The sequence below is a fragment of the Marmota monax genome, unplaced genomic scaffold (assembly GCF_021218885.2).
Source record: "Marmota monax isolate L192 unplaced genomic scaffold, Marmota_monax_Labrador192_F-V1.1 WCK01_AAM20220418_F8-fsc00108, whole genome shotgun sequence".
Classification (NCBI taxonomy): domain Eukaryota; kingdom Metazoa; phylum Chordata; class Mammalia; order Rodentia; family Sciuridae; genus Marmota; species Marmota monax.
In genome coordinates, this window is record NW_026694593.1 from 4,040,728 (window position 1) to 4,065,027 (window position 24,300).

Below are 24,300 nucleotides of genomic sequence, written 5' to 3' on the forward strand. Positions count from 1 at the left end.
ATAATTCAGTGGTAAGGCACCCCTAGCTTCAGTGCCTAGTTCCAAGTAAATAAATAAATGAGCTCTTGCTTCCACTGATGGAAGCAGGGAAACAACACTGGTGACTCCAACCCCTGCCTGACACACGTTTTCCAGCCTGGGACTTTGTTCGGCTTTGCTCGCTGTCCCCACCACACCTCAGGACCAGCGAGAATGCCCTACCTGAGACACCTTCGCAGAGCCAGCCACCCCGGCCTGAATTAACGTCACATTCCCAATCCCTTGTGACAGATCCTTCACGTTTCTGATCTTAAACCGTGTTTCACAGGACTGTCTTTGTCTACGTCCTGGACGAGGCTATGGAGGCCCAGCAGGGAGGAGCAATGTTTTACCCGTGTCCCATGGTTCTAGTCCTGTGTCCTGAGCACTGGATAAATACCCACTGAACTGAATCCCAATTTTCTTTTATATATATATATATATATATATATATATATATATATATATATATATATATATATATATATATATATTTTAGTTGTTGATGGGCCTCTCTTTTGCTTATTTATTTATATGTGGTGCTGAGACTCGAACCCCGTGCCTCACACACATGATGAGTGAGCGCTCCACCACTGAGCCACAATCCCAGCCCTGAATCCCAATTTTCAAAGCACTGAGAAGTTCCTAAGTTCAGAGAGAGAAAATAGAAATGATCGTGCGGGAGGAGCTCAGCTGGGCACACTTCCCTGGAGGGGGCTGAGCAGGGAGGGACAAGAAGCATGCACCCCGAGTCCCTGCATGAGTCTGACTGTCATCTTAGCTCCTGGGAGGGGGAGGCTGGGCTTTTCTCCTTCTTTACCCTTTGCTCCCACCTAAGTATAGGGCGGCAGCAGGATAACTGAGCAGTCAAAAATGCGGCCTCCCAAGACGGACTGCCCAGGGTTAATCCTAGCACAGCCAATGAAGAGCTCCGTGACCTTGGGTGGCCACTTCATTTCCCTGGTCGTTTCCTCAATTGTAAAGGATGGATAAAATAATACCCACCTCACTGGATTGCATAACAATTAAATGAGTTGATCTATGCAGGGCCTCGAGTAGCTGTCTAAACCTAAGCTGAGTGCTCTGCTCACTTCATCCTTTAATCCTCAAACAGCTCAGTGACAGCGGGTGTCATTTTCATCCTTAGTGTGCAAGCCAGGAAACCCAGATGGGAATATGTTCACTCTTGTGAGCCCGCAGCAGGGAGATCAAAGCTAATACAAGGGCAGTTGGCACATTCTACCCAGCAAGGTGGAACATTCCCCAGAGATGACACACCTAGTCCCACCCACACAATCCCCACGCCCAGCACTTCTCATGAAGAACCGGGATCATGATTCATGCTCAAAATAGTAAATTTCCCTTGGTTGTAATTCATAACCATCTGCAAAACACTTTTACATGCGACCATCACTGCATGCCAATGAGAGAGCCATCCATCCAAGCTTTTCAGGTGAGCACCCCAAGCCCAGAGAGGCTAGGACCTGCCCAAGATGGCACAGGGGAGTGTGGGGGCAGCTGCCCCCCCCCACCTTGTTCCACACCCAGAGCTGCTCCAGCCCTGAGAGGGAACAACAGGCATCAGGCAGCTGACCCAAACCTCGTGTCCCCCACGCCCTCTCCAGAGCCTGCCCCCCACCACACACATCAGCTCCAGCCTCCGCCCAGAGCCTCCACGGCTGCTGGACCTGCTCACCCACCTGTCAAGAAGGTCAGGGAGTCTATAGAAAGACCAGGGTCCAGAGACAATGGGAAGTAAGCCAGGAGGAAAGTATGGTTCCAGGCTAAAGGACAAGGATTTAAAGGTCCCTTTCAAAGTAAAAGAGTTCAGTTTGGAAGATGGTAGTCAGGTTCCCATCTCTAGGAGAAGTGCACTAAAGCAATGAACCAAGAATTTAGACACAAAATACCAACAGCCAATAAATGTGGGAGGAAAAATAAGGTTCTCACAATCAATGAAAAAAATTCAAATCATGCACTGAGATACACCGATTCAAGTGGCAAATATTTAAAATTGTAGCTCGTGGCTTCACTGACTTTGTAGGGGCTGACCGCTCATGGAAGTGTGAATACCCACCTCACTGGATTGCATAACAATTAAATGAGTTGATCTATGCAGGGCCTCGAGTAGCTGTCTAAACCTAAGCTGAGTGCTCTGCTCACTTCATCCTTTAATCCTCAAACAGCTCAGTGACAGCGGGTGTCATTTTCATCCTTAGTCTGCAAGTGGGGAAACCAGCAAGGTAATTTGGCCTGTGGTATGTAAAAGACTTAAAATTACTACAGTTCTTTGGCATCCATGATTGCATTTTTTTTGGGGGGGGTACCTGGGATTGAACTCAGGGGCACTCAACCACCGAGCCACATCCTCAGCCCTGTTCTGTATTTTATTTAGAGACAGGGTCTCACTGAGTTGCTTAGCACCTCGCCATTGCTGAGGCTGGCTTTGAACTTGGGATCCTCCTGCCTCAGCCTCCCGAGCCACTGGGATTACAAGTGTGTGCCACTGCACCCAGCTGAATTTCTTAATGCTTATCAAAAGGAAAAGTTTATGAATAGGCACAAAAGCATATGGTGAAGAATATTCATGTAGCATGTTTTATAAAAGGAGAAAAGAGGCAACCAAAATTGCTAAAGAAAGGAATGATTAAATAAGTAATACCACTTCCATTCAGTAGACTCTTTGCCACCACTACAATGGTGTAAAAAAGTTGAGGATTATTTAATGATCTTTGAAAAGTTGATTTCCCCTTAATAAGTGAAAAGGAGATAAAATAAAGTATATAATAAATGTGCAAAATAGAAGTCTGTAGGAGCTCTATAATGGAGTGATGAAAAGCCCAGACTCCAGAGTCAGAACGCTAGAGACTGACTGTGCTGCCCTTCACTAGCTGTGTGGCCTTCAGAAAGACACTTAATGTCTCTGTGCCTTTTTTTTTTTTTTTTGGTGGTGCTGTGGTTGAACCCAGGGCCTTGTGCATGCAGGGCAAGCATTCTACCACCTGAGCTACATCTCCAGCCCCTCTCCGTGCCTTTTTCACCTCATCTGAATATAGAAATAATAGTGGAAGCTACTCATTGATATTGGTAAGACTGAATGACTTTATATCTGTGCAGGGTACATATGATCAGGTAGCGTCATCTGTGCTATCTATGTGCATAGGAAAATGGCAGGAAGGATGTACACTAACGATTATTTCTGGTGGGTGAAACTACAGTAATGTGTATTCTTTTTGTTGTTTTGATTCTCCAAATTTTCTTTCAAGTACATGCAGTGATTTTAATAAGAAAAAAAAAAGACTTTAATTAAAAATAAAGAAGCCTGGAGTATACTTCTTGGGAAAAAAGACAATAAATAAAAGCCAAGACCAAGTTACTATGAATTCAGGAGGGAAGCCCTGGGGAGAGCAGAGTGCCAGCACTTTGTGGGTTGACTGGCAGGACTTGGTGTGGGGAGCCACACTGGGTGACCACGCCTTGCAGTCCTGATGCACCAGGGGATCTGAAGGATCACTGCAGCCTGGCGCAGTAGTGCCCTGACTCAGGACTCGTGACTCAGCTTCCCCCCCCCCCCACTCGGAGACCAGGCCAGTCTTCTGAGTGGGCACACCCTGGGGTTGAGCTGCACTCACCTGTTGCTTTGTAACCCTACCCCTTTGCCCTGTGGGATAGAATGTTCCGTGGAAAGGCCCTCTGTGTGTCCCCTTCTCTTGCTCTGCCCTTGGGTGTGGCCTACCTAGCTGTCAGTCACCCTCTGACAGTGGACATCCTGAAGCTAGGCTCAACCCCCTGAAACCTGACCCCCTGCCTCATTTGAATGGCTTTTCCCCCAATAAAAGGGTTCAGCACGTGCTCTCTCTCTGTTTTTGCGGATCCCCTAAGGTCAGAGGAGCCGTCACAGGGCCCAAAGAAAAGGTCTCTCTGTCTCTTGTGTGATTATGTCGTGCACCCAGTTCCCCTGGAGTGACCCTGGTGTTTTAGTCATGAGAAATGCTACACTTTGGTTTCTAGTTTTGGTCAGTCACCAGCCTAGATATTGCCAGGAGAGAATTTTTAGATGTGAGTAGCATTTCCACCAGCAGACTTAGAGTAAAGCAGATAACCCATGTGTGGGTGGGCTTCACCCAATCAGTGGAGGGTCTCCTGGAGGAAGATTGGCTTCCTCTGGGGGGGGGGTGGAAGGAATTCCACCTTCTCTTTGCCTTTAGACTCAAGACTGCAACGTCTGCTCCTGCCAGGATTTGCAGCCCATGGCCTGCCTTGTAGGTGTCAGACTGGTCAGCCTCCACAATTACATGAGCCGCTTCCTTAATATTCCTTAGGATAGACTCTCGGCCCTCTCTCTCCATTTCTCTCTAGGCATCTCCAGCTGGTTCTGTTTTTCTGGAGAATTCTAATACACAGACCATGTGGAGAAACAGTGGGAATGAGAGAGCACTCTCCTAACCCCAGCGCAGCGCCCCACATCTACAGCCTCCCTCTGCAGGGTGGGAGGGTGCGCGGTCTGTAAGTTCCAGCGCCTCGGTCGGTCCTCCCCACTCCGTGGAGACCGTGGGGACCTGCTCAGGAAAGCCCAGTGAGGCCTGCTTGCCCTGGACAGTGTGTGTGTGGACACAGCCCCTGGGTTGAGAGACACAGCAGAAACACATTGCCCCTGGTGGTGGAGCAGGGTTGGCCTTGTCCAGGTCACACCCTGAGGACCTCAGTTTCTGCCTGCTGTGCTGGTTTCTGCAAAGACAGGTGACCTGAGCTGAAGCGCAGGTGTGGCACCAGGTGAGATGCAGAGACTGAGGACATAGAGTGGCAGTGAGCACCGTCCCCTCCCCCATCAGATAGGACTTTAAACTCAGGTCTTAGGAGCTACAGCAAAAAACAACAAAAGGTGATAGAACCCACGGGACCATATAAACGGTTTCATCTTCATTAAAACTCATTCACAACCGAGTTCAAACCACAGGGAAGTGTGTCCAGGGGACCGCGGCTCCCTCCCTCTCGGCGCCTGGTGAGCCCCACGGTGCGGTCTTCTCTGGGTTTCCTCCCGGTGCAGTTCCGTCTCAGCTGTTGTCAGCCTCTCCCTGAAACAGCCACGGGCTTGTGCTGCAGCTTTTATAGAAGTGGCAGAGAGCCTCCTGTCTTTCCATTTTGTGGTCAGAAGTTCAGAATCGTCATCTGTAACTCAGATCACAGATTATGAGGCAGGTTGGAACTGAAGAAGGTGTGCCCTCTACAGGTGTGTGTGTGCGCGCACACACACACACACACACACACACCCCTCATTGTCCAACCATGCCGCATTACAAAACCTCCCACGTGCCGCGAGTCCTCTGGTTTTCTGTTTAACACATCAGATCCTCCTGAGTGGGGCCTTGAGCTCACCCCTGAAATCCAGTATCCTCAGTCCTCAGTGCTCTGGTTTCTCTCCATGACGGGCTTCTGTTGACAGCCTCCTGTTACCAGTCGACAGGAAGACCTTTCAGGACGGGTATTATTTTATATATTCCACCCACCACTGGAAAAGGCATCGTATCAGCTTCATTTCCAGAGACGAGGTCAAGGCCCAGGGAAACCACAGGATCTGCCCTAGGTCACTGAACTTGTAAGTGAAGGACCAGGGTATATCCTGAGGTCAAGGTCCTCAGTTTCCCTTTTAGTGACAACGATGAAAATGTCATGACTGCCTAAGAAGAGACGGATGCAGAAGCAAGGAGAAGCTCTTGGCTGGTGACACCAGAAGAGGCTGAACCCCGATGTCATGAGTCACACCACGTGTGCCTCAGGGCACCCCATCTGAGGATCGCCGTCCCATGGGGCCACGGTGGCCCGGCCAGCCCTCCTCACTAGGACCCCTGCCTCGGTCCCTGTTCCCACGCTGCTCCAGGGCTGTTGAAGAGGCCTGCGTGTTGACAAAAATATCCGCCTCACTGTGTGTGGGCATTCGTGCCCCCCCCCCCCCCCCGCAGCCCACCAGGGCAGCAAGTGCACACAGGAAGAAACAGCAAGGTCACAGCTCCAGTCTCCTCTCCACCCCAAACCACCAGTGTGACTTTGGACAGGTCGTCTCACCTCTTTGAAACTCAGTCCCTCTTATGGAATATGGGAATACTAAAAAGCTTTCAGCCGGGCATGGGGGCACACAGCTGTAATCCCAGAGACTTAGGAGACTGAGGCGGGAGGACCTCAAGTTCAAATCCAGCCTCAGCAACTGAGCAAGGACCTGTCTCACGATAAAAAATGAGAAGAGCTGGGGCATTATTACTTTAGGTATATATGGGGCCGCATGACCAATGTGATCCTACAACGTGCACACTCAGAAAAGTGAGACATCATATCCCATCTAGGAGTGATAGGTCAAAGTGCACCAATGCATTCTACTGTTGTGTATAACTAATTAAAGCAAAATTAAAAATTAATGCAAAAAATAGAGCTGGAGATGTGGCTGAGTGCTCAGGTGCCCCTGGGTTCAGTCCTTTCAGCACGTGAGAAGGTGAGAAGTCGCGCGGCATGAATGTGTGGGAGTACCCTTCGCACAGTGGCCAGCACACAGCTGTGCACAACCAACAGCTGGTGAGCCTCAAACTGAGCCCAGTCTTTTCACCAGTAAATGAGCTGATCACACTGGGCTCCCGAGGTCTCTTCCAGACTCATCCTATGCAGTGCCTCCCGGTGCCTGTGGTCAGGACATTCACCTCACCTGACTTTTGCTTCTAAGTCCTGTGTGGATCTTGGTTGCTGTGGCTGTTCTTGGCAGCCTAGCATTGCCACCAGCCAGCCTTCTTGCCTGGGACCAGCTCCCAGTGACAGCCAGTGACTTAGACCCAGTTGTCAGGCCCCTACTGGCGTGCACGGGAAAAAGTAACCTCTGTCTTGGCCACTCCCCCTCGCCAGCATTTATTTGAAAATTATTAGCACACACAGGTGCCATTTATGTATTCTATATGCAGCAATATATGGCAGGCACATGAATTTGTGGAATAATTGTAAAAGCCACCAAGCACCCGAAACCTCCAATCCAGGGAGCAGGGGACTAAAAGCAGGTTCTGAGTACTCAGACGCGAGGACTTCTAACCCAGACAACCCATCCCGTCCCCGTGGAATCTCTATGTGCCAATCAGTGGAGGCAGGCTCACCACATGGTTGTTTTATTGCAACACGAAAGTTGTATAAATTGAATTTTATTTCTGTTTCAAAGGAAACTAGACTTCACTTTGGATGAAGTCTAGCTTCATCCAAATAATAGCTCCTCAATGTTAGCTTTATGGTCCTATTACTCTGAAATAGTAATGATATATAAACTAATAAGTAAATTGAAGAAAGTCTGTGGTAAATCCTTTTGAGGAAAAAAACGTGTATTCCTGTGTTAGTGAATAACCATTCACTGTTTTTTCTAATTTATATTTTTGGATTTTCCAAGGTGTGTGTTATTTATTTATTTTCGGTACCAAGGACTGAACTCAGAGGCACTCGGCCACTGGGCCACATCCCCAGTCCTATTTTGTATTGTATTTAGAGACAGGGTCTCACTGAGTTGCTTAGCATCTCACTTTTGCTGAGGCTGGCTTTGAACTTTCGATCCTTCTGCTTCAGCCTTCGGAGCCGCTGGGATTATATATTATTTATTGTTAATGCTTCTTAAAAATTAGAATGATTCATATATGTTCCTTTTCTATGTATTCAAAACAACCTACTCATGTCCACTATTATAATTTTTATTGGTGCATATTAATTATACAGAATAGTGGTTTCAGTGTGGCTTGCACATACAAAATTTGATCAATTTCATTCCCCGGTATTTCCCCTTGCCCTCTCTTCTTCCTTCCCCCAATCCTCTTCTTCTACCCTAAATATTGCCCTTCTATTTTTATGAGATCCCTTTTCTCTCTCTCTCTAGTTTCCACATATAAAACATATGACCTTTATCTTTCTGAGTCTGGCTTATTTCACTTAACATGATGCTCTCCAGTTCCACCCATTTTTCTACAAATGACATAAGTTCCTTGTTTCTCATAGCTGAGTGAAACTCCATTGTGTGTGTGTATCATATTTTTTAATCCATTCACCTGCTGATGGATACCTCCATAATAAAGCTATTCTAAATTGTGCTTCTATAAATATGTGGAAGCCATTGCTAAAGTATGCTCTCTTTAATTCTTTTGGATAAATGCTGAGAAGTGATCACGACAATGGTTTTAAGATAACAACAATAATATCTGCTTTAGGCAGTTTGTCATCAATGTGACCAAATCACCTGAAAGAACAACTTGGAGGAGTAGAAGTATATTTGGGGGCTCATGGTTTCAGAGGTCTCAGTCCGTAGATGGTTGACTCCAATGCTCCGGGCCTAAGGTGAGAAAGAATATCATGGAGGAAAGACCCGGTGGAGGGAAGCTGCTAATGGTAGTGTCAGGAAGCAGAGGAAAGAGAGAGGCAAGGGGAAGAAAACCCTTCCAGAGCACACCCTAGTGATCTATGTCCTCCAGCCCAGCCGTCTGCCTCCACTTCCCACTCAGTCTATTCAAACTCGGCTGGACGGATTAGGTCACAGCTCTCACACCCTTTACCTCTTTACCTCTCTACAATACTCCTGCATTAACAGGAGCTCAAGGGAACACTCCATATCCAAACCACAATATCCTACCTGTGTTTTAAGGTTCCTGAGTTTACCATGCATTTTCACAGTGTATGTTTTTAGTCTCACAATAACCATCTGGTGTAAGCAAAGGCTGTCACCGTTTACAGCCAAGGACACTGAGGCCCAGAGGTTAAGGGACATGATGATAAAGTTGTGGCTAAGAACCACATCTGTGTGTCTTCTCATCCTCCCAGTGCCAGCTTCATCAAGGTGGCAGTCATTACAGGAGCCCCCCGAAGTGACACTCTGCTTAAACTTTGCATACCCTTGGCATTCCATTGTTGCTCAGTTTGCTCAGAACACCCTGTCATTACATTTTAATCCTGGGAAGATCCCTTTGGAGGGGAGGTGCTTTGATTAATGGAGAAGGAAACAGGCAAATGCTGCCCAACCCTAGAGAGGTCCAACACTAACAGGTTTGCAGGGTTAAAACCTGCACAAATCCAGTCCCTTAGACTTAGAGCTACATTACAGATTTTTCCCACTCTGATCCTGGCATCCCCCTTTGGCCTCGGATGCAGAGGCATCCCACTCCACTCCCAATAAGCAGAGATGAAGCACAGTGGCTCTAGGTGGGTGGATATATGGAGACAGGTTTGGGTGACATATCACTCCATCCTCGTGTTTCGAGAGAAAGTTGGGCTCTCCTAAGACATGAACAGGGCTTCCATATCAAGTTGTCACATTTCTACTGCAAACCAGTCTTGTCCTCAAAAAGGAGCTTAATCTACCAAGATGATTAAGCAAATAAACAAGCAATAATCACAATAGTGTAAAAGAAGTTCTGTGAAAGATGCAGCAACAGGAGTATTGAGCTAAGAGGTTAGGAGAGACCTCGTCTGTTTGGGACACTCTGGGAATCTTTTGTGGGGGAAGTGGTATTCAGGTTGTTCTGAACGGGTGGAGGGCATCCCATGGAGGAGATGGAGAAGGCTTCAAAGCCAAATGAAGAGTTTGCAGGGAGTCAAGGAGGCAGAGAGAGCTGTATTGAGGAGGATGGTAGGTCCACGATTTTGACCAGGACCAAGGCCATAGTGAGCCATGACATAAGCCAAAAAACCCTTGGCATCACCAGGACTTTGCAGAGTTCTGAGAAGGGCGAAGCAGGAGAAGGAAGAGCTCCCTTTGCCCCACTCCTGCTGTGATCCTTCTTCTTTTTCCAGTGGGAAGGAGGAAGGTGGGAACTGCGCTCGCTTGTCCTTGGAGCTCTGCCTATGGGTTGGACACCTGGATCTGGGGTATTCAGAGTCCCTGAGAAATGGCACATTCCAAGGTTCCTGCCCAAATCATGTGCCTCTGCCTGGACTAGAACTCAGAAACAACAAAGCCAACACAACCTGTCAAGTCAGGGATTAGACCACTGGAAACTGTGTCAACAGGGACATCTCAGGTATTTGCCTAATCCTTCCTGGTATTTCCAGGGCTGGACTTGGCACTTGGGCTTCTGGGATGCTTTGACCAGGCCTATGTGGGGTGTTTGGGGAGAATAAGTTCTTGTTGAAGTACAGAGAGGATAAGGAATCCCAGAGCTGTTCACTAGGATTCCCCCAACCCTTGCAAGAATATGCATCCAACACCCAATCATTCAGTTAGGCTGTCTGGCCAACAGATACCAGACAATTCCCTCTTCACCCAATCAACTTCAGACAACACTGCCAGCCCCTGTCCCACATCACCACTGTATACTCTTGGGTAAAGGTGAAGGTGTCCCGTGAGCAGGTTGCTTCAAGGGGTGGATTGGCTGCTGCTGTTATAATGACAGCCAGGCTTTCTCAGAGTTAGCAGTCACTTGCCACCTGACCGCAGAGAAGCCAGATGGCTTACCCTGGTACCTCTCTATTCCTCCCATTCACCAGCCAGTAGGACATGGTGGCAGATTCTGATGAAGCTGCACTGGAAGAGATGCTCAGCTAGACAGATGATGTTTGTCCACAGGATACCCTCTGCTGGTCCCCTTAAGTCCCTTCCTCCTTGGGACAAGCTTTGAGCAGTCAGGAGACGATGACATGACAATGACATGTGGCAGGAGAGAAACCAGGGAAGGCTCCCTCCATAAAAGCCCAGCAGTTCTCCCAGGCTGAGCCTACCAATGCTTTGGACAAATGTTCTAGATTGTGCCCCTGAAGTGCAGGGTAGTGGACATCAGGGTGAAGAGGGATTCTTCCCTTGGGTTTTCCCCAGCGTCCACAGAGCCACTGGGACTGAGAGCTTGCCCTACTCGTGACCCTCCGTGGTCCTTCATCTGGTCCATTTAGGGCTGAGCTGGAACATGCCACTCCAACCTGGGTTTAAGTCGAAGGAGATCCATGTTCCAGAAGCCCAAACAAGAGACAGGGCAGAGGGGCTGAGAGACGGGGTTCTGAAGCTGGGTGGGTCTAGGTTCTATCCTATGTTCACCATTTATCTTCTGTCTTTGGGGTGTTAGGTCAGTTGTCTAAATGGTAGGTTTTTCCATTTTCCATTTGTGAAATTGGAACGATACCTCTGCTGCCATAGGGTGGCTGTGAGGGTGAAATGAAATGATGCGTTTCAGCTCTTGTCACAGCGTCTGCACGTGGCAGACCCTCGGTATTAACAAATAAAGTAAAATAAAGCCAGCAAACCAGCATGGGCATGGGCAGAGGGGTGTTGCTAAATAGGCCCTCATCCGCCATGTTCCTGAGCACTGATCCGGTAACGCACAACACATGGAGTTTGACTATATTTTCCATTTGAATATTTTATGAAATTCTTTCATTATTAAATAGTTATTTTGGTATGAATGGCCTCTTCACCCAATTAGACTGATTTAGTAAGCAGATCTTACTCATTTGTAGTCCACTAAGTTTAGCAAATCCTGGCTGTATCAAATAATAGTAAATCAAGTAGAGGTCAGCAACAAATTGTAAAGAAAATGTGTAACAAGGAATCCAAGTGCCTAAATGAGTGCGTGTAGCTTTGAGGTGTTTCTGTTTACTGGAAGGCAGAGTGAGCAGAGGATGAGCATTTGACAACTTCTGATCAGGGCCCTGGCCTCTCTCTTCCCTCCAGCATACCTATAAAATATAACTAAGTCACTAATTTAAAACAACTCTCCATAAACTTTACAAAGTAACAAATTTACTCACTCAGAAACTGTCAGTCCGTCTGTCCCCTGTCATCTCCCCTAGCCCCACCACAGTTTTGCCAACCTCCCCGACTCAACACACAAATGTACTTGTTATTCTACTTCTGTGGTGCCCCAGCAGCCCAGCTGGCCACCCCGCAGGCTCAGTCCTGCCCCAGGCACAGGTAAAGACAGGCTTCAGAGGCAGGAAGGCCTGAATTCAAATTCGGATCTATCACTTTCTAGAGGATGTGACTTTGGTAGCTTATGAAGCCTCCCTGTGCCTTGGTTTCTTCATCTGTAAGTTGGGTGTGATGATGCGTAACTCAGTCACCTCATAGATAAAGCATGTGGTTAGCTGCCCCTAACTTACTTAACCTTGGCTCCCAAATCTCTCTGGAAGTTATAGGATAAGTCTCAGGACATCATCCACAGAAGGAAAATCTAAACTGCTGGAGACTCTTTTGTTCTTCAATGTCCCCCTCTCATTCCAGCCTTCTCTTAGCTACCATAGCAACCTCCACCTGCTCCTGCTCCCAGTGGTTGTGCCACCACTCTTCTCTGTCCCGCTCAGTTCTCCCACACCGGCTTGGCCCTGGGACCGGAGCCAGCCCCTTCCCATGCGAACAGTTTTCTCCAACCACAGATCCTGTGGCCTGCCCTGCTGCAGTGTGCAGTCCACCCAGGGCTCTTCCCACCAGAAGTCCTGGAGATCCTGCTGCCCCGTCCGTGCCACTACCGCGACCAAAGCTCTTGCCAATTCCTTCCTTCCTGACTGCCATTCCCGCTCCCCTCTGCTGCACACAGAGGTATAAGTGAGGGCAGTGCAGGTGGTGGACCCATCCAGAGTCAGGAGAAGCTCAATCTACTTCCTGCTGAAGCTCCCGTTGGAACTGGCTTCAGAGACAGAAAGCTTCCTTCTCGGAGTCCTCAAAGATGGTGGCACTTCATGAATTGATGATAAATCTGAAGTTTGCAGAGTGTCAAAAGTCACTGAGAGAAGAATAAGAGGCAGCGTGCTATGAGAGAGCCAGGGCGGGGAGCTGGAGGGGCTTCAGGCCAGCCCCACCCCTTCTTCACTGAGTAGCCACTTCTCGGAGGATTTCTTAGTGTCCTCACTTATTAAAATGGGCTCAGCCACGCCACCTCAGAGGACTGTCAGGGGAATCAGATGAAATGAGACGGTAATGAAAATGAAGGGAAATCAAATCGAATGGTGACTGTCATTATCATTAACCTCTCAGGGAGTCTCCCCTGCTACAGCCGGGCTATAAACTCTGAGACTTAAAAAAACAACTACCATCTTATTGCACAATGTGCCCCCCCCACCGCCTTCCGCCAGGGCCCTAGCCCTGTGTCTGAAATGGGATGAGCTTTCCAGAAAATGTATGTAGCAGTCATCCAGTTGAGCTCCCCCTTTCCTGGGAAGACCACATTAGACCACAACTATACAATGCTGTCTATTCATAGCATGGGGCGGGGGAAGTGTTCAACCTTTTTTTTGTTATTTTAATTTTTTTAAAAATGACACCAAAATCCTAAAGAAATGAAACTAGCTTTCTTGTGTGTCAGAAACTAGGTAAGAAAGGCCATCCCAAAACAAGAATTCAAAACATATTATAAGTAACAGCAATGTCACCAGAAAATACACGTTGAAAAGAATGAACCCTTGGCACACAGATATGTTCTTAGATGTTTGCATAAAACATTGAAAAGTGTCCTCAGACTTTGCAGGTTTATGGAGACAGGGAGTGATAGCCATGAGCCTAACCTGTGCCAAGCATTGCTGAGACCAGCTCATTGGAAGGGAGCGTCCATCTAGACCCAGCTAGAGATGGCCCCAAATGTGGTAGGAAGGGCCTACCACCAGGGTGATACAGCCCCGGGTCAGAAGGTGAAATGGAGAAGACAGGAGGTGAGGCGGGGCTGGGCTGAACCTGGGATGAATCAAGCCTTCCTGGAGGGTGGGGACATCCTGTCTAAAACAGGAGCTCCATTAAATCCCCTATAAAAGGTTCTCACCCGCTGACCTGGACTTCACACACTGCCGAACAGCCACTGCCTCATCCTGCCGGACATTAGGTAAGTCTCCTCTGAAGGAAACTCTTTCTCACTTTCAGTGTCTTGGTGATCTGAGCTCGTAAATGCAAGGCTGTCAGACGTGAGCTGTGATCCACAGGTGCTGGCTGTGGGCAGAAGATGTTCCTTCCGGGCCCCAGGCAGACCTGGAGCTAGATCCACTGGGAAATGATGCTCTCCTGTGGCAGCTGAGCTTTCTCTTCCTCCCCTGAGGCTGGGCTGGCAGCAGCTCCTCTAGCTGGGAAGCTGTGTGGGCAGCAACAACGGAGTCGCCCTTGTGCCTGCCTAGATCAGCAAAGATCTCTTGCTCCCAAGGTCCTGGAAGGTTCTTTGCAGTGCCTAGAGTCTGTGCGATCAGAATCAGTTCACTCCCGCCAACCCAGATGGTGAGCTCCAGTCACATCAGGGAGGAAGGGCTTACATGTCTTCTCCCCTGCCGCAGGGTGATAGATTTAGGCAAGATGAGTTTGTAGATCTAAGAATCTGAAGTATTTTGACTATTAATGGGTCAGTGTTAAAAGTCTGCTACTTTAATATCTACTAAATATTTTCATCTAGGTTGAGGAACAATGTTCTCAGCTATGTACTTGATGTAGACTGAGATTGTTGGCGACAAGGTTGTAGAAAGGAATGTGATTAAATTCCCTATGGAAGGCCCTCACCCGCTGACCTGCTACTCCACCAGACAGCACACCTGGGTCTGCACCTTCTCAGTCTTTCCAGCCACACTGACTTGCTTTTTCCAGCACCCAAGTCTCCTTTGGCCCCTTCCTCTCAGGCCTCTCTAGCCGTTCTGCCCTCTCCCCACGTCTTCTCTTTTACATTCCCTGGTTTTCCAGCTGTCACTGGGTGATCTTTGGTACCATCTCCTACTTTTGGTCCCTCTGGGCTTCTGCTTAATGCATCTCCCAGTGGCCCTGCCTCTTGCCCATTCAGCCACACCCAGGCCTCCAGATTCCTGGTTAATGAAAATGGATTCTTTCCTTTCCGTTGGGATCTTCTCCTCATAGGTACTAGGACTCTAGGCCTGATGATGTCACATGCCTGTTGTGCAAGCTCACCTCCCGAGAGGTCCCAGGGCTGAGGGCAGAGGTCACATGCAGAGAAACTTGGACCCTCAAAATGGAAAGACCACACACCCAAAGAAGACACCCCTCCTCAGTATTGTCAACAGGTGGCAGCTGAGCCTCTTCTGAACACCTCCTCACAAGGAGGCAGAAGAGGACAGAGCTAGGCCCTGGATTCCCATCTGGGCTCCCAGCTGACACAGAGGTCTGCCATGAGTGTACTTACCAGCTTCCAGCATCCCCAGTCAGACCCTAGCACCCTTGTGATAGGAAATGATCCCTGTCGACAGGGAACAATCCAGAAAACCTATTGCACTTGTGTTGAAATGGCTTCGAGGATTTCTTGGTCCCTTAAAAGCTGTGTGGTCTTGGGCAAATCTAACTTTTCTGAGCCTGTTTCCTCACCTCTAAAAAAGTAAGCTAACAAGGATGACAAGAGATGATGCACAGAAAAATGCTTTGTAAGCAGTGGTGCAGATGTAGATATACACAAATTATATATGTGCATATGCATATAATAACAATAATGACATTTAATAGCTAGCACTTAGTCTAAGCCAAGCATCTGCCAGGTGCTTTTTTATGAATTATCTCTTTAAATCTTCACAATAACCCTCTAAAGTAAGTACCAGAGTGGTCTTTATTCACAATTAGTAAGCGGAGGCATGGAGAGGTGAAACGGCTTGACTCAGCTCACATGACAGGCAGGTGTCCGGGCTGGCCCTTAAACGCTGACTTAGGTCTTGCCTCCAGACACTGTGTGCCCTCCTGCCCATACCTAAAATGCACCATGGGGAAGGAGGAAGGCGGGCAGAGAGACCGGAAGCAGCACACACGAGAGGCACAAGACCTCTGAGGAAACACTGAAGCGCTGTGGACCCTCACAGGGGCTTTTCGTCTTTTGCAGCCTGACCTCAAAGATGCCCCAGTTACTGAGAAACATCAGTGGGATCATTGAGGCCTTCGGGCGCTATGCCAGGACGGAGGGCGACTGCACAGTGCTCTCCCGAGGGGAGCTCAAGAGACTCCTGGAGCAAGAGTTTGCAGATGTCATAGTGGTATGATGGCTGAGCAGGGGAGGGACATAGAGAGTGACCTTGCCTGCAGAAGCTTTGCTGGGGGATTTAAGGAGGCAGCAAGTAAATCAAGGCCTGCCAGTACTGAGGGCAGTTGTTGGGGCAGGAAAAAAGAGCAAGAGAAAGTCATGGGAGTGGACAGGCCCTGGTCCTTAGAGAAGGACAAAGTTCTTGGCCCTGGTTCTTGGTGTTAGTTAATTCTAACTTGAAGACTAGGTAAAAGGACACTAAAGGGACAGTTCAAAAAAGAAAGATACTTGAAATGTTCTAGAAAAGAAAATGATTGCTGCTTTCTGCATCCTAAACTTGCTAGAGTAAATGCTTCTCATGCCTATCTGAAATTTGATCATCCATTAGGCATTCACTAGGAACACAGTTCTGTATCTTGCACAAAGAAGTTATTCAAAAAATTAGCTCACCACTCACATCAGAAGTGAGATTTTGGAGCGTGGGTCATTAACGGGTGGAGGGAGCCTCTACCCAACAAATCAGAACCAGGGCCTTATGTTGAATCTAAAGCAATCAGGACGATGAAGTCCTTGGGGACAAGGGATTGTGGGCGCAGCTGTTGCCTCTGCATGCTCAGAGCAGCCTATGGTCCTTCTGAACGCCCCCCCCCCCATCACACCCCACCTTGGTGAAACATCTGAGCCTCTGTGAGGAGCTCTCAGAACTCCCATGGGGTCAGGTTCCTGCTAACCTCTCTTTGCATGGGGCTTGCTACAGAGAATCCAGCCTCTGTAACAGAGGCAAGGTTCCAAGCACAGCCCCCCCCCCCAATCATCCGAGAGCCCAGACAGTTGCACCATGAACACGTGCATTCATTCTTCAATACAGCTTTACCCAATTATCCTGAAGGCCAGAAACTGTACCAGATATAGAGGAGACAAAATAAAAGGTGCTTACACATGAAGTAGAGAGACAGGACTAAAAAAGATAGAGGCAGATAAATATTAAAGCTGCTAGAGCAAAATGTGTGCAGAGCTAGAGGGTGGGCTGCTAGTCTGCAGGGCTGGGAAGCCTAGCAGCTGGGCCACCTGTCCTGAGGGGAAGGATGCTGACTTGTCCTCCTCTTGTTTCCAGAGACCCCAGGATGCAGCCACTGTGGATGAAGTCCTGCGCCTGCTGGATGAGGACCACACGGGGACTGTGGAATTCAAGGAATTCCTGGTTTTGGTGTTTAAAGTTGCCCAGGCCTGTTTTAAGACCCTGAACCAGAGTCCTGGGGGTGCTTGCAGTTCTCAAGAATCTGGAAACCAACACTCTGGGTCTTCAAAAGAGCTGGGGGAATGTCAGAGAAGTGGCTCTCAAGTGGGAAGCGAGGGGCAGGGACAACATCAAGAGGCAAGCAGCCGTGCACGGAGCCAGCAGGCTTCCAGAGGCCAGGGCGGGACTGGGACTCAGACCCAGGGTCAGGACACCAGCTCTGCACAGGTCAGCAGCCATGACAGGCAGGCTGAGTCCCAGAGGCAGGAGAGGGGGAGTGAGCAGACACAAGGAGCAGGCTATGTGGAGCAGACCCCAAAAGTAGAGGACAGGGGGTCAGAGAGACAACTGAAGACCAGCGAACAGACAGGTGAGGTTGTGACTGGACCTGCAGCTCAGACCCAGACAGGTGCCACCCAGGCTGGGCAGCAAGTCAGCAGCCATCAGACAGGAAGTACCAGCACCCAGACACAGGGGTCTTCCTCTGGGCAGACCAGGCAGACGGAGACACAGGGTCAGGACAGGATCCAGACCAGCCAGGTTGTGACAGGAGGACAAATCCCGACACAGGCAGGGTCACACACCCAGATACACAGCCAGACCGTGGGACAGGAAAGCAGCCATCAGACAGGAAGTACCAGCACCCAGACACAGGGGTCTTTCTCTGGCCAGACCAGGCAGACGGAGACACAGGGTCAGGACAGGATCCAGACCAGCCAGGTTGTGACAGGAGGACAAATCCCGACACAGGCAGGGTCACACACCCAGATACACAGCCAAACTGTGGGACAGGAAAGCAGCCATCAGACAGGAAGTACCAGCATCCAGACACAGGGGTCTTTCTCTAGCCAGACCAGGCAGACCGAGACACAGGGTCAGGACAGGATCCAGACCAGCCAGATTGTGACAGGAGGACAAATCCCGACACAGACAGGGTCACACACCCAGATACACAGCCAGACTGTGGGGCAAGACAGCAGCCATCAGACAGGAAGTACCGGCATCCAGACACAGGGGTCTTTCTCTGGCCAGACCAGGCAGACAGAGACACAGGGTCAGGACAGGATCCAGACCAGCCAGGTTGTGACAGGAGGACAAATCCCGACACAGACAGGGTCACACACCCAGACCACAGAGCAGGGCAGGTGCCAGGCTGAGAGTCACACAGGCAGTAGTCAAAAATGGACACACTCTGAGGTAGGAGAGTCTGTGCCAGGTGGACAGACTCAGACTGGGGAAAGCACTGTGACAGGAAGACAGGATGGGAGTGGCACTCACACGAGTGTGACCAGAGAGCCGGGGGAGAGCGAGCCCACAGAGGTTAGGGCAGAGTGGGTCGATGACCACACAAGGGAGGTGGTGTTGGGAACCGAAGACCACGGCGGCCGGCACAGCAGCGCTCCGTCGTCACAGGCCCCGGACGCAGGCCAACCAGGAAGGCAGCGGGGCGTCACAGCCAAGGCGCTGTACTCCTACTTCAAAGGCAGCCAGCCATGACTCTTCCCGACTCCGATTCCCAGGACAGAAGCCTGCTGAAGAGCCGTTTGCTGTCCTGCCCTGGCCAGCCGACGGGCACGTCCTTGGACATCAGCTCCTAATCACGGTGCTTCCCTTTCAGGTCTCTCCCAACACATCATTTCTGCCAGGTGCTCTCTGTCCTGAGCTCCTCTTCTGCTGCTTGGCTCTGTGGGCTTTCTCAGGAGCAGAGATACCGGAGCAGGCCCTCCCTCTGTGCCGAACTCCCCCATCTCGCAGGGTTCTCAGAGCTACTTCTGTCTCCACTCTCTGTCCATTGCCCCACCCATCCTAGTGCATCAATAAAATCTCCTTAACTGATTTCTGCGTGTCTTATTCAGTTGTCTTCTGTTGATGTGACAGGCTAAGGGCTACAGGGTTATGATATAACTCCATCCCATGGACCGCATCTAACTGAGAAAACATTGTATGACCTTCTAAGAGCGAGAAAGATTCAAAGTGAGGAGATGTCATACTTAACCCTTGGTAGAGGGGATCAGGGAAGACTTCTTCCAGACGTGCTTTTTGGGATAGCCCTTGACTTATTCCCAGTCTTTCCCTGTCTCTAATTCTAGAGCATGAAGTCTCTATTCACCTGTGTGGTCACACAGGACGGCTGACTTGATGGAAGGTCCAGCAGCTCTGCAGGAGAAATGGCAGAAGGCATGGTTATCAGGGGCTGAGCCAGAAGCCAGAGCCCCCGAGCTTCTCTTCCCCAGGTCCCCCTCGGCCTCAGCTCCGACCTCTTGTCATGCTTCACCCACTCGGAATGAATAAGTTATGGGTAGAACCAGAGGAAACATTTTTGCAAATTAAGATTTTTAAACCTAACCCTAGAGAGGCTGATTCCTAAGGTTTGGAGCAAAACCTATGAATACTGTTTAAAAACTTCTTATGGGAATGTGTGCTTCTGGCGGTACAGACGTTTAGGTACTCTGAAAGCCTCCCACAACGAAATAAATAGATCTTGAATAAGGCATATTTCTCACTGTGTTCTTGGTTCTTGGGAAGTAAGGAAAATCTCTAAGGAGAAAACAAAATGTGGTAGGCTGAAAAACTACCTCCAAAAATGTCTCCTAATCCCAGGAACCCGTGAACACGCTGCCTTACATGGCAAAAGGGGCTTTCAAATGTGATTGTGTTAAGGATCTGGAGCTAGCGAGATAAGTCTTGATTATATGGCTGAGCTCAATATAATCACAAGGCTCTTTGTAAGAGCGACTGAGTAAAAGGACACATGGAATGAATGAGCAGTTGGAGCCATGTGCTAGGAGCCAAGCAATGTGGAAAAGACAAGGCATTTCCCCCCAGAGCCCCCAGAAGGAACAGCACATCCAGCACCTGATTTTAGACCTCTGATCTCTAGGATTGTAAGAGAATAAAATGTGTATAGTTTCAAGCCACTAAGTTTGGAGTAATTTGTTTCAGCAGCAATAGAAAATTAACACAGAAAACAAAAACCTAGAGCTGAGCAGGCCAGGGTGGTGCAGGCCTGTGATCCCAGTGACTCAGGAGGCTGAGACAGAAGGATCACAAGTTTGAAGACAGGCTGGGCAACAAGACCCTGTCTCAACAAACAAACAAAAACACAAACCTAGAGCTGAAGCCAGAATAGTACGTGGATAATCATGTATAAAAGGTGAGGACAAGCCGATTTTATATCCCCCCAAACTGGCCTTTAAATATAAAGGCCAGGCTGGGGCTGGGGCTCAGTGGTAGAGCGCCGCTTGCCCAGCATGTGTGAGGCACTGGGTTTGAGCCTCAGCACCACACAAAAATTAATAAATAAAATAAAGGTTAAAGACAAGTTCAAATAAATAATCTATATCTTTTAAAAATAAGTAAATAATAAATAGGCCAAAGATGAACAGCAAAGAACTTGCAGGCTCAGGGAATACCCCTGCCTTAAGCTCTTCCTGGAGAATCTTGGAGAAGAGACATGTATTCACACACACACACACACACACACACACACACAGAATCACAGAAGAAGCTTTTGAATTATACACACTTAAATATATCTAACTTCAGATCCGAGACTAAATAATGTGGACAAGGTGACAGGACAGCATTTAATGTTATGTGCTCTGAATATATAGAATGATATAGTTAACAAAAAATGATTATAGAAGGGGAAAGTGTATGGAAAAATGGAGTAAGCTCACTGATTGTCTTATGTAAGTATATACTTTAAGGAAAAATTGGGAATAAAAGAATATCACTTCAAATTAGATGTGGGGATGGTGAAGGATTCTAGAAAATGTCATTATTAATTAGAATGGGGAATGAACAGACAAAATACAAAGGGGGGGTACAAGGATACATACTACATAAATATATACTATAAAGGTAAGTAAAGATAGAATAAAAACATAAACCTCCCTCAACATCAAAAGATATTCCAGGGCTAAAGATGTACCTCAATGGTAGAGTGCTTACCTAGCATGTACAAGGTCCTGGATTTGATCCTTAGTACTACAAAGGAAAAATAAAGATATTGCAGAAAAAAGCTACATTCACACAATCCCTTCACAGTGTATGTGTTTGTATGTATATACATATGCATATAGGTAGAATGATATACACATATACATACACATATTCGTAGAACTCATGAGGTTCTACCCAACCACACAGTAACCTAACAATAAAAGTACTTATAAAATATTCAATACTAAGATGTAAATAAAAAATGTCCTCATACTACATTATTCAGAAATAAAGCAAATAGGATTCTTACAGGCAGCACATGCAATATTGATGAATATCGCCAAATCTGTGGTATCAGCTGTTGGTGGAAATTAACAACACATATACATACTATTAATCAACTCTTGGATAAAAGGAGATGACTAGAAAGTGAAATTGTGGAACTTTTTGAAAGTAACAATTAAACAAGACATAGAAATACCGTTTGAAAAGTTAGAAAAATACCTACAATGAAAACGAAACAAAAACAAAAGGATTAATAAAATTATAGGAGAAATTAACAACTAAAAACAGAAAATCATTCCATCAATCAGTGAATAAATAAATAAAAACCCTACATTTTGGAATCAACAAGGTAGTAAACTATTAACCAATGTTGTTTTTAAAAAGGTGAAAAAAGTGGAAGTGAGAAAACACAGATACACAGAGTAAGAAGTAACAATGGGCAAAGACAAAAGTTCACAGGAAAAGTAACAAATAATTCTAAAATGTATGAGAGATACTAAACTTGTTTATAATCCTAGAAACAGACTAAAACTGTATTGAAGTGCCATTTCTCATCCTCAGCCTGACAAAACCTCTCTGTGAGTTTGATGTGGAGCTCACACTTCCTGGTGGGGATGCACAATGACAGCTCAGTGGAGGGGGATTGGGCAAAATTTCATCAACTGAATAGATGCCTGCTCTCTTCCAGCTGTTTCCCCGGGCCTGAAGTAGGGGTTAGCAAACTGCAGCATTCAATAATTAGTTACTGAGGGAATTAAATGGCTTGACCTCCCCTTCCACACATGCAAGTTAATATCCTTATGGACTTGAGACTATGTGGAGTTAGATATAATCAAGCTCATGGCAAATGAGAAAATCAAGTTTTCTTTAGTGTTGCCCAAAGTCCTGCTGTTAGAAAGGGGCAGAGATAGGACTAAATCTAGGTCCTCTGAATATCAACTCAGTGTCAAATCACACCCCACAGAGCAGAAAGGGCACCGGAGAGCTTGAGGATCTACCAAAGGGGTTGAAAGTCAGACAGTTGGTCCTCCAACCCCCATCTCCATACTCAATGGGTGATTCTTACCATGAAAATATGCAGCCCTTGTATGCCTCGGAGAAAACACCACTCTCTGGAACCCTGTTCTTAGGGAATTTCCATGAATGGAAGGGGGGTGTTGAGTTACCAGTCCTTTCATCCATTGTATTTCTTGCTATAAACAGATGGATTGGACTCATGAATGACAATCCCAATCTTTGGGCTTAGCAGATGTGAGACTGACACTCAGGAAGAATCTACTGTCACAGTAGTTCAGAGTCTGGGCCTAAAGTGGGGTTCTTCCTAAGCTTCTGCATTCCCCAAGGTAACCCCGACTGTTCCACCCCAGGTCATCCCTCACCCCTCATCTCCTTTTGGGATTTACTGACCTCCCTTGAACTTTTAGTGTCAACACATATCTGTTTCTTTCAAACAATATGCATGTTAGATGAGAGTCAAAAGGAAAAAAATTGTGCAAAATAGAGACTCGATGGGAATGAAGTGTTTATATATAGCCCCCAAGGTGAACTCTGACATTTCTCTTTCACGTCATATCAAACACAATAAAATGTACTTACATGCCACTGAAATGGAATTTTTGCTGAGAATATTTTGAAAGATTTTTATAATTTCTTTTTTAAATTATTTGGATGTAAGTAGTATCTGATTTGATTATAATGCTATCCTTGCAGTCACAGAGCACACACTTGAGAGGGAAAAAAAATCCGGATTAAAAGTTTCTAATCAAATAAAAAATTCCATTAATACTAAATTTAACAATAAATGAAATTTACAAAGTTTTATTTCTAGGGATTTTAAATGTTTATCTCTACTTTGCACTTTTTAAAGAATTTTGGATACCTATAGAATAATATCTATTTATTTTTGATTCATACATCTTTGTTGACCCTTGTAAAGCTCTTAAGCCCCAGTCACACTGGCCACCATGTCTGAAGTCCTGTTCCCAGGCCTGCTGGGGGAAAGCCTCACTCCAGAGGCACGGCAAACCAGGTATAGAGCATCGTGCTGCTGCCCCCTGGTGACGGTTAACACTGATGCCGCTAAAAAACCTCCTGTAGGAAAAGTGCTTTTTAGGGAACAGGAAAATGTTAATCCAGCATGGGGCAGGCTCAGTAGTGTGGTGGTGAGCACAGCAGCACCCCAGAGGAAGTACAGGAAGTGGCCAACCCCAGGCTTCACGGACCCTCAGTTTATTGTATGTGTTTCTGTGTTGAGGAGGGGTCCTTCACAGATCCACTCTCATCAGCACATAGCTTCCAGTATTTGCCAGGGACTTGGTTCCACTGCCTGATTACCTTACCTGGGAAAGCACATGTCTGGTGCAGTCCCACAGAGAGGCAGGGAGGTAAACATCTCACGGATCTCCCTCTTCAACCAGAGAGTGGCAGTTTGAATATTTTTCAGGAAGAGGGGTCGAGACCAAAGGTATGGCCTGTCCTGTCCTGGCGATTCCTGGAAACACTGGGTTCATCTTCCAGCACTGACACAAGCCACTCAGCTCCGTGTGTCACATTCTCAGTGTCCCCCACTGATATATGAGCTACAAATAATAAATGCTGGGTCCCTTTGCTACATCTCTACAAGGAGAACAGGGTTTGGGCTGGAGAGTGCACATCCTGTTCTTAAATGTTTCCAAATTAACAGAGGGGGAAAAAATCTAAGAAACTAGACCATCCAAATGGCTTTGCCTCTATTGTCTGTAGGTGTGGTGAAAGGCTTGCTGATGCACAAGGCCCATTTCTTACAGAGGTGCTGAAAGTTAGGGTGTGGGGCCTGTTGGACCTGACAAGGCTAAACTTTCAAGGTAGCACCACCTCCCACCCATCATGGCTGAAAGGGGCCCCGAACCTCCTTTTCACAGCACTGAACAT

General features: G+C 47.5%; 1 protein-coding gene across 1 annotated transcript; it reads left to right on the forward strand.

Annotated features, from left to right (window-relative positions):
- The first annotated feature begins 13,767 nt into the window (after nt 1-13,767).
- Crnn (cornulin) lies at nt 13,768-18,991 on the forward strand. The gene is made up of 3 exons (XM_058571967.1): nt 13,768-13,814; nt 15,786-15,936; nt 17,038-18,991. The coding sequence occupies exons 2-3, from the start codon at nt 15,799-15,801 to the stop codon at nt 18,655-18,657; spliced, it is 1,758 nt and encodes a 585-aa protein (XP_058427950.1). The 5' UTR covers nt 13,768-13,814; nt 15,786-15,798; the 3' UTR covers nt 18,658-18,991.
- Nucleotides 18,992-24,300: the final 5,309 nt, after the last annotated feature.

Excerpts from the sequence above, each read along its gene's own strand:
- Crnn (XM_058571967.1), top strand. The coding sequence starts at position 15,799 with ATGCCCCAGTTACTGAGAAACATCAGTGGGATCATTGAGGCCTTCGGG. Across the intron at positions 15,937-17,037 it reads AGTTTGCAGATGTCATAGTG|AGACCCCAGGATGCAGCCAC; the intron begins GTATGATGGCTG and ends TCTTGTTTCCAG.